The sequence below is a fragment of the Nanorana parkeri genome, unplaced genomic scaffold (genome assembly GCF_000935625.1).
Source record: "Nanorana parkeri isolate BGI_ZX_2015 unplaced genomic scaffold, ASM93562v1 scaffold97, whole genome shotgun sequence".
NCBI lineage: Eukaryota > Metazoa > Chordata > Amphibia > Anura > Dicroglossidae > Nanorana > Nanorana parkeri.
Genome location: NW_017306365.1, coordinates 823210 through 833128, shown reverse-complemented (window position 1 = coordinate 833128; position 9919 = coordinate 823210). Strand labels below are relative to the sequence as shown.

The window sequence follows — 9919 nt, the reverse complement described above, 5'->3', positions numbered from 1 at the left end:
GGCCCGTAGGAGGGGCAACGGAGCCCGGGAAGCACGGCGGGGGTGTCCGGCGGGGGGGGCGGCCCCTTCTTCGGGACGCAGAAGCGATCTGGCGACAGGTAAGTCGCCAGGATCGCTTCTGTTGTAAAGCCGACAGTCGGCTCTACAAATTTAAACAGAGTCCCGGCGGCAAAAGTCACCGGGAGTCTGTTTAAACAGCCCCGATGCTGGCGACGTACACTGTACGTCGTCAGTCACGAAGGGGTTAAAATGTTGCATTCAGCCTCAATATAAAGAGGCTGAAAACATCAGTTTGAGACTTGCATTGTATATACTGCATTTAACGTTTTCCATATTTTATGTAATTTTGTAGCTTCATGTAATCTTTATAACCCTTAAAAGTGATTTTTCCATCTCTTGTTTGAATGGCAACGTTGCCACCTGAAGAGGAAGTGATGGGTACACTTGCAGTAAAAACACTGTTATTAGTAATGCACGGAAAGTTTAGGACCATTATAAGCTATTTCTTGTAGTCCATTTCCTCAGTGTAGACGTTCCCTTACTTCTCATCACTTCTTCCTGCTCGCTAATAGGACATAGACAGCAAAAAAGGCCGTTGAGGTTTATAACCTTTCCTACTCTATCCACAACAAAGAAAAAGGTTTTTGGCTAGATACGCTATATGTATTTAACTTTGTTATACATCAGTGAACATGATTGACCTTTTCTTTTCTTTTTTTGTTTTGTTTTTATAGACCAAGTTGATCCAGAAAGATTTAGATTCCCTGAACAGAGAGTTGATGGAATCTTCTATGACAGATATCACCACCCTGAGCTTTTTTGAGCACTTCCATATTTCTCCTGTGAAGGTACCAAACTTGAATATTTCACATAGTATTTGTTTTCATACTACATATTGTGCAAACTACATATTGTGCAATTTCTAGTATTATACCAAGCACACTGTAGGTACAGCTCCTGTCTTAGTATAATTTTACATTTCAAATGGGTTAAATAATGACTAGGCCAATTGGCATAGTGCCTGCAGTTCAGACTGTTCTACTTCTTGGTTATTCATGTTTAATATTACTGTAAGTGATGTAATATACATCACTTCCTGCATTCGGGGACAGAAAGAGAGATCAAAGGAATGATCAAGTAATGATCTCCCTTTGATCTCCTGTTAGAGCAGCGGCAGCGAAAAGTCAAGCAATCAGAGGTACGGGGGGCGGCGCACTCGAAAGTTCGAGTTAGAACCGAACACGGGGGTGTTCGGCTCATCACTACTGAGCAGACACGCATATTTGTTTATGAAGGTGAGCAACTATGCTCATCTGCAAAATGTATTGGTCCCTGTTTTTTTGCTATGTAAAGTGCAAGTATCATGTATCTACTGAGAATTATTTACCTGTTACAGCCCAGGATTGGGTGAAACACGATAGAAGGGCGGACCTGAGGCAGACCTTTGTGTAGCCGTGTGATCTTTAATAACATAAGTTTCCAGCGACATATGGAGTGGGTCCGGATGTTTTATTGCTTTTACAGTAGCTAATGTGGGAGTGAGGACGAGCTCTAGCTTGTAAGCACCTGGATTCCCCCTGCTTGTCCACTGTGGACGAGCGTTGCAATACTCTGAATGTTTTGGATAAGGTATTAAATAGCACCAACAATAGAAATCAAAATAGCATCAGATTAATTTAAATAGCATAATTTAGCAAAATAGCATTTTCAAAATAGTTTTTGAAAAAAAGAAACCCATTGCTGGTGTTGGCGTTATCCTTTGCTCTTCGTCTCCAGTTACACCTCAGCCTTTCATTGGGAACAGGAGGAGAAGAATCAAACAAGGAGGAACGTGAGATTGTTGCCATCAGCTCTGTAAATCTCCTTTTGAAAAGCATTGGAGCCACTCTCACCGATGTAGATGATCTCATTTTCAAGTAAACCTAACATTTGCCCTTCTGAGCAAACATTGTGTATCACTTCATTCATCATGTAGAGATTTTTGATTAGAACCTAAAGAACATATGGCAGAGTTGTTTTATATTCTTGCTTACAGGTTGGCTTGTTTTGAAGTGAGGTACCAGTTCTACAAGCGCGACCAGCTGAGAAATCTTGTTATCAGGCATTATAGTGAGCAGGTAAGCTACGGGGTTCACTGTCATTAATTTTTCCCTCAGATTATTTGCTTCATGGGCTCTTCTACACATTTATACAGCAACATACCAACAGAATGTATATGTTCACATACTGTCGCTGAGAAAGTATTTTATCAGTAGTGATGGTCCTGCAAAACCATCCCTCTTGCATACCGATGGTTTAATTTTTATCTGGAATCTTTTTATTTAATTTAGTATGTTAATTCAATTTCACTCATTTCAACTATTGTCCTTGGTTTATATTCCCATGTAGTTCTTGAAGCAGCTGTATGTGCTCGTCCTTGGCTTGGATGTCTTAGGAAACCCCTTTGGCTTGATTCGAGGGCTCTCGGAAGGGGTGGAGGCTTTCTTTTATGAGCCGTTTCAGGTAAGTTTAAAACACCTTCAGTACGTTTAATTCAGGCTGGAAACATTTCATATTTACTTTTTTTTTAAGCTCATATATTTATGCTGGAAAGATCCAGCATAAATATATGAAGTATGTGCACAGGCCTGCGTACCTTGGTTTTCCATATCGTATTCCAGTGCTGTTATCAAGCCCTTCATTGTCAATTTGCTTAGCCTTATCTACTACCCTAACTGCTCTATTCTTGCCATTAACTATAGGGTGCAGTGCAGGGCCCAGAGGAGTTTGCAGAAGGCTTAGTCATCGGTGTGAGGAGCCTTCTTGGGCACACTGTTGGTAAGCTCCACTCTGTTCCTTGTTTAAATGTGTGGACATATTCTTCATGTAATTGGTATTTCACAGCTTTCAAAGTAGGTGGAAGACTAGAACACCTGTCAGTTATATATTGCTGTCTGTGTCTCCACTGGGCTGAGTACCACTTTAAAACTTTGACCAGTATAACATACAGTATATTGGTATTGAAACCGTAGAATAGTTTTTTGCTAAATTTTGCAAAGTAGTTGTTTGAGAATTATTATGTTTTTAGAGAAATAAGTCCGATCACTACAGTTTGTTGAATTTATAGGTTCAGCTTTTTTTATTTAATGTAATTAAATGAAAAACATTAATTTCAATCCGCTTGCATTCTAGTACCCTAACTACTAACAAAAATGTATCTTATTTGTGCATCACTCAGCTGTGGATCATCAAATCATCTCTGAATTGGTGCTGACACTGTCCTTCCTTCTGGATGGTGCCTACTTTTGTTCCCATGGTCCCTGTGTGTGTTGTAAAGTAGTCACTGCTCCAAGCACACAACAGAATTCCAGATAAAGCTTCCTGCAATAGAAGAGGTGTAATATTTACCTCTTCCATGTGTGGGGAGTCTTGTTCCCTCACTGTGAGGTGTGTGGCTACATCACTACTGTGTCCTGTGTCCTGTAATGACATAGACTGGTGGATGTACCTATAACTATAGCAGGGGACCAGGCATCTAACAGACCCAAAAATATAATTAATTATCTGATTTTTCGGGCCAGCGTAGCTCCACACCCAGCAAAGAGGTATTATACCTGTTCTGTTGCAGGGAGATTTATTTGGAAATTATTTTTAAATGGCAAAGTCACTTTAATGCTGATGGACATCTGAATATGCGACTTCCCAAGTTCCCTGCTTGCAGGACTATCTGCAATATCATAGCAATACCCAGTTTGGTAAATTATCTAATAGAGTACTTTGGATCTTCAACATATTACATATTGTACCTAGTATTGTATTGCACTTGATAACCTCTACTGAGTTCCCTGTGCCAATAAAATATTGTTTTATGACTGGGATTCACATCTCAGACCGAGTACAAAAGGGAGGCATGTTCTTGCTTACATAAGCAGTTTTTTGTTTTGTTTTTTAATTCTTTATTTTCAGTTTTTCATTAGTACAGACAGTAGATAGAGGGAGAAAAAAGAATCATACAGAGAGTGTTGATAAAATAGTCACAGTAATAGTGTGAGAAGCTCGTACAGTAATTGACTGTTTTACAGTTTCTAGAGTCCCAGCGATGTTATTTCCACAGGTTACTCCAGTATGCACACAAGTGCCACTGTTCAGGGCTAAGGGGGGGACAGTATGATGTGCATTATGCGAAACCCTCCTTTGGTACATAGGAGGCCCTTGGGACTGTGTATCGCTAAAGGTATCATTTTAGCTAGTTACTAGTTATTCTGAAGCCGTAACATGGCGGCACAGAGAAGAGGGAGGGAGAAGATAGAGAGGGGCTTAGACCAAGAAGAGGGAAAAAAGAGAAGGATCAGAGTAAGATTTAGGATACAGAGAAGTTAGGTAGGTATCCAGCCAGGCTCCGGCAGGTGGTAGGGGAACACAGCGCCGGCCCCCAGAGGCACGCGTGTCCGGCTTTATCTGAAGCTTCTTGAATTGACATCTCCCTTAGCATGATACGATGTCTCACTCCACCATGAGCGCGCCATACTCTGGGGAGTATAGATATTCCAACCAGTAAAACCAGGTTTGTTTTCCGGAATGTGTTTTCGGCATGGAGCAGAGTCGCAGTGAGCTCCTCCATTATCCGTATTTCGTCCACCCAAGGAGCCACATTGGGACTGTGGGTGGCCTGGAGCTTTTCCAACACAGAGGTATACAGGCCCTGGCAGCGTTGACCAGGTGGATGAGCAGAGATGCGCGGTATCTGGTCCGGGGCGGCCGGATCCCCAGCAAGAGACACTCCTGTTAATAGTTTGATAATCCGTATGACTGCATCCCAGTAATCACAGAGGCGTGGACAGGACCAGAAGATGTGGAGGATGATGCCATCTGCCTGTCCGCATCTCCAGCATGTTGCGGTGGTTTGGGGGAACATTTTGTGAAGCCTGGTGGGTACAAAATCCCATCGAGTAAGACTTTTTTGTATCCAGTATCTTGGATAGAGCTAGCTGTAGAGGCTTTATGGTCAAAGTGGAGTATGTAGTCCTTTTGGTCCTGAGAGAAGGTGGTAGACAAGTCTCTCTCCCATTTTGTCAGGAAGCTAGGATTGGGTAGGCCGGGTGTCAGTGCCAGGAGAGCATGGGCTTTGGACAATCCATGGTCAACGTACTTGCCCACTATACAAATGTCTTCAAACGGTGTTAGGTCCGTGCGTGGGGGCGGGGAGTTGCTTAACCTGAAGAGAAAACTACCGAGCTGTAGGGCCTGCCATTTACATAAGCAGTTTAATGGTTTAACATATTTTTCTATTAATTTTTATTTTATTTTTCTTAATTTATTTTTCAGTCCAGCCCATGCTTTCACACTTACTTCTCCTTACTTGTACCTTCTGTTTCGTTACAAAGAAATGTAAAAAATCATGTTGGGTTATGTAACTAAATAGTTATATTAGATTGCTGACTTGATGGCACCCCATCTTCTCTGCACACAGGAGGAGCAGCTGGAGTAGTGTCACGAATTACAGGATCTGTGGGGAAGGGTTTGGCAGCCATCACCATGGATAAAGAGTATCAGCAGAAGCGGAGGGAAGAGATGGGTAGACAACCCAAAGACTTTGGAGAAAGTCTGGCCAAGGGAGGTAAAGGATTTTTGCGGGTAAGTCTGTTTTGCTAGTCTTCAGGTTACTTGGACATTCAAAGACCCCCATCTCTTTGCATCGAGTAGAAACAAATTATTTTTTGTTTTGCTTTTTTGAATCACTCAGGCCAGTTTACTTAATCCGTAAATATTTATGAGGACTATTAAGGAAAAACAGAGCATGTAGGCCACAAAGTATATGTTAATTTGTGTATATAAAGTATTGTCCGTCTCTGGTGTGCATTTCTTCATTTGGCCAGTGGCCTTTCTATCCGGTTTGCCATGCCTTCTAAAGACCTGATAGGCAGCACAGGGGCCAACTGAATGAGTGTGTGTGGAAGGCTGGCAATATTACTAACTGCAAGGCAGAGGCTTATTCTTGTCAGCCTGAAACAGGAACTGCTGTCACTGGCAGGATCTCCAGGTAAGAAATTTTCCACAGATTCACAAAGGGCGATTTGTTTAAGAACAGATTATAGTCACCTTTCTTCTCATCTCCTTTTCTTCCCTTGTGATTCTGATTCTCGCATTGTTGCTTTTATCTTTTTCTATTCTTGTGGTTTTCAGGTTCGTTAATAAGTTGTTCAGTTTGGTTGCTGGGCTATGTTATTTTCTCAGCAGCTAGATTTGACTTTCTTTGTATTTTTGTTTAACTATATCTATATTTTAAATTTCCGAAAATTGTTGGGGGCAGGGAGGGCCTAGTCCCACTTGTACATATTAACCCCTTCCTGACGGGAGACGAACAATGTACGTCCCGCCACGAAGTGCCTATATGACTGGACACATAGACTGTACGTGACCAGTTATTTGCGGCTCTGAAATTCTGGTAACCGCTGATTCTCAGCGGTTACCATTTATTAATGAATGCCTCAGTATTGAGACATTCATTAAAGAAACAGTTAAGCTTTTGCAAAAGCCTCTTTCTTTTATTATTGAAAGAATGAAGGCATCACATACAAATACCGGATCGCTAACCGCTAAAGATAGCAGAGAGGTAGCAGAGTGACTCGCCTCTCTGCTATTCATTTTGACAGCTCCATAGACTGGCCCAATGTCTATGTGTGATACATTTCAGGCACAGGAATGTTACAATGTATCTCTGTGCCTGAAATGTATCACTTCTGATCGTCTGGGCAGAATCAGAAACCTTTAGGCCCCATTCACACTGAGCGATTTATCGCGCGGTAGTTCCCGCGATATCGCGGCTATTTACCGCGCGATATCGCTCTCCAATGCATGGCAATGGGGCTCTGTCCGTCACTGTTGCGGGTCGTGCGTCGCTACAGCAGGACCCTTTTTGGAGCGGATTTTGCCGCGATTCTAGCTTGCTCAATGCAAGCATTTACTCGACAAACGTGCGATATCGCGCAAAGTGCAAATCGCGCGACAAACGCGCAATTTGTGAATCGCTCAGTGTGAATGGGGCCTTAGGGCTTGTTCACACGACGTCCGGATTCTGTCCGGACCAGAACAGTTCGCTCCTGCACTAAAAATGCATCACAATGTATTCCTATGCGTTTTATGGGCTCCAGTTCTCACCAGCGAAGTCCGCATGTCACATTTTCTCCGGTCCGGAAACACACGAACACGTCAAAAAAGTAACAAAACCGTGCCGAAAATGCACAGCACTGCAGTTAACAGCTGACAGCCCCACTCCACAGAAAAAAAGGAACTGGAACGCGGTAAAAACGCGCTGTACGCATAGCTCCGCGTCTGCAGATCTGCACCAGATCTGGACCAGAAAATGGTGTGAACAAGCCCTTAGTGAGATCTGATTCTAACATGCTGTCAGGATTAGTCTCTAAGGTTATTATTAGCTGTTCCTAAGTTTGGAGCAAACAAAAAAAGTGTAAAAAAAAATTAAGAAAATAAAAATTATATATACATATATTTTTTATACTATAATAAAAACTTGTGAAAAGAAGTGTTTTCTATGCTTTTTCCTAATTTTTTAGTATAGCCCTATCTGTCCTCTAAAAAACAATATATAATATGTTGTGGGTACATTTAGTAAGAAAGTACATTACTGATGTGAAAGAATCACACAGCATAAATGTAAAAAGTGAGTCAGTCATTTACGAACAGAAACTGAAAACAAGCTCAGCCATGAAGGGGTGGATCTCCTATGGTTGAGGTTTTTCTGGGTCTATGTTTGTGTATAAGGCTGGGAGATTGATACAATGTACATGTGTACTATGGCTATTTCTGCTTTTCCCAAAGAATAAATAAAGAATTGAAGAAAAAAAAAGTGTTTAGTGTGGCATGATGACAAACATACTAAAAAATAGGTTTTGGGTTAATATAAACGTTCACATAAACAGGTGTATTTACTAAAAATCGGGAGAACAGCACATCACCCCTAGCAACTAATCAGAATAAATCGGTAAAATGAACTCATGAAATTAGTGCTTTGCTTATTGCACTGTTTATTGTTTAAGCACATTAATACCCAGTAATTCTTTTTAAAATGTAAGGAATCAACTGTGCTGATATTTAGATTTACTCAATGCAAATGTTCTGACTGTTATGCATCTAATAATCTGATGAATTGAAGATCATCTGTGATGTGAGCTTCTGCCGTTGTGATGTTAAGGTTTGCTACAGTAAATATTTATTCAGTCAGGAACGAAAACTTTTTTTAATGCTACAATAAATCATATCAAGGGATTATAAATTGGTATTTAATTAAAAGCCAGACCAAGCAGTGTTTTTTTGAATGCAGTGATCCAAACCGTATTCCAGTCAGGTGAATGTATTATTTCAAAATGTAGATTGCATTATTCCTCATATATCATGTTTCAGCCTCATGACTTGGAACTGAAGAACTTATATGTCCTATATCACATGATCTGTTGCTAGTGATGTGTTGTTTATCCCATGCAATACACCAGTCTATTCATAAAACAGCCTTATTAAAATGAAATGATGCATCGCTTTTATTTTATTAATAATCTGTCCTACTGATGCAGATGAGGAAAGCAACTCACATTTTCCTCTCATGTTACTCCTCCTTTCACTGGCATGCCGTTAAAATTATATAGATAGAAATAGTTATAGTTGTGAATTATTTGATTTTTCTGTGTTTCGTTTAATTAGAAATCTGCTGCTTTGTTTACCTGATTTGTCAGGTTTTGGTCCTTTGCGTATCTGATAAAGCTTCCAGTGGACACACTCTGATCCCACTGATACACAAAAGCCCACTGCTGGTTAGCTGGGCATATGGGTCATTTTTATGAGATTACGCAAAGCAGTTCTGAAGTATTTATTTATTTTTATTTGTTTATTTCCTGAAGTGTACAGAAAAATACAACCGTAAGATATAGACAAATGTACATATTGTACTAACAATGCAATGCAATTTTTAGGCAAATGTTTATTTTACGTGTTAGACCTGTTAGTGAATTCACTGTTCAATAGACTTATCATAACAAACTTATTGACGTATCATAACAAAGTAATGGTAAAAAGGAATATGATTATAGTCCTCTTAATTTTGTCTTTAGTATACTATTTTAATATGTATAGTATGATACCTTATGTGAAGATGAATGATGGTATCCATTCAGGCTATGGACAGATGCTTAAAAAACTACACATTACTAACAAATGCTACTTTATATGTACAGGGTTTGGTGCATCTCAGGTAAACACAACCACAGAAATAAGAAGAATCTTCTTATTCTGTCTTTGGATTTTTGTTTCCTTTTTCCCCCAGCCTTTCATTCTTACATCCTGCCTCCCTCCCTACCCAAGTATTATTTTATGCATATTTTAAAAGTTATGGTTCATTTTGTTTTCTTTTTATGTAACTGTAGTGCCCTCTTGAGGATGTGAATGTTAAAGCAGGAGTATCTATTCTAATCATTTGCCTAGAATAGATAGACACAAACAAAGCATTTACTGAAATCTACAGCACTGTATTGTTAAATTAAAAATATGTAGCTGTGTATTTCCATTTATAATGTATTTTTGTTTATGCAGGCAATTGCGTTTATCTAGTCAGACAAGTATTGCCAAATATTCATGAAACACTGAAATTACTTACGTTGATCATTTCCCCTACATTGAAAGTGTTTTTATCATAAACATGTAAGCAAACCAACCCTTACAAATGTGCAAATGCATGCACCAGGGCCCTAGTGTTACATGGTATGCTCTGCTGCCATTGATATTTGGGGATCTCCTGTTGTTCCCAAATCATTACCGGTTGGTCCACTCTGATTATTGTGCTACGTGTTAGTCCTGATGCACTTGCAGTAAAGCCAAATACTTCCTCAAAATTTAAATGAAACACTGGTATTGCCAGGCATGGTAGAATATA

The 9919-nt window shown here is 40.1% G+C and overlaps 1 protein-coding gene across 1 annotated transcript in view; it reads left to right on the top strand.

The window, feature by feature from the left end:
- VPS13C (vacuolar protein sorting 13 homolog C) overlaps positions 1-9919 on the top strand; it is a 225912-nt gene that overhangs the window by 187580 nt on the left and 28413 nt on the right. Inside the window, exons 74-79 of the mRNA XM_018552762.1 lie at positions 735-848; positions 1777-1916; positions 2036-2117; positions 2389-2502; positions 2742-2817; positions 5450-5613. Coding sequence (XP_018408264.1) covers positions 735-848; positions 1777-1916; positions 2036-2117; positions 2389-2502; positions 2742-2817; positions 5450-5613 — 690 coding nt within the window. The remainder of the gene's footprint in view (positions 1-734; positions 849-1776; positions 1917-2035; positions 2118-2388; positions 2503-2741; positions 2818-5449; positions 5614-9919) is intronic.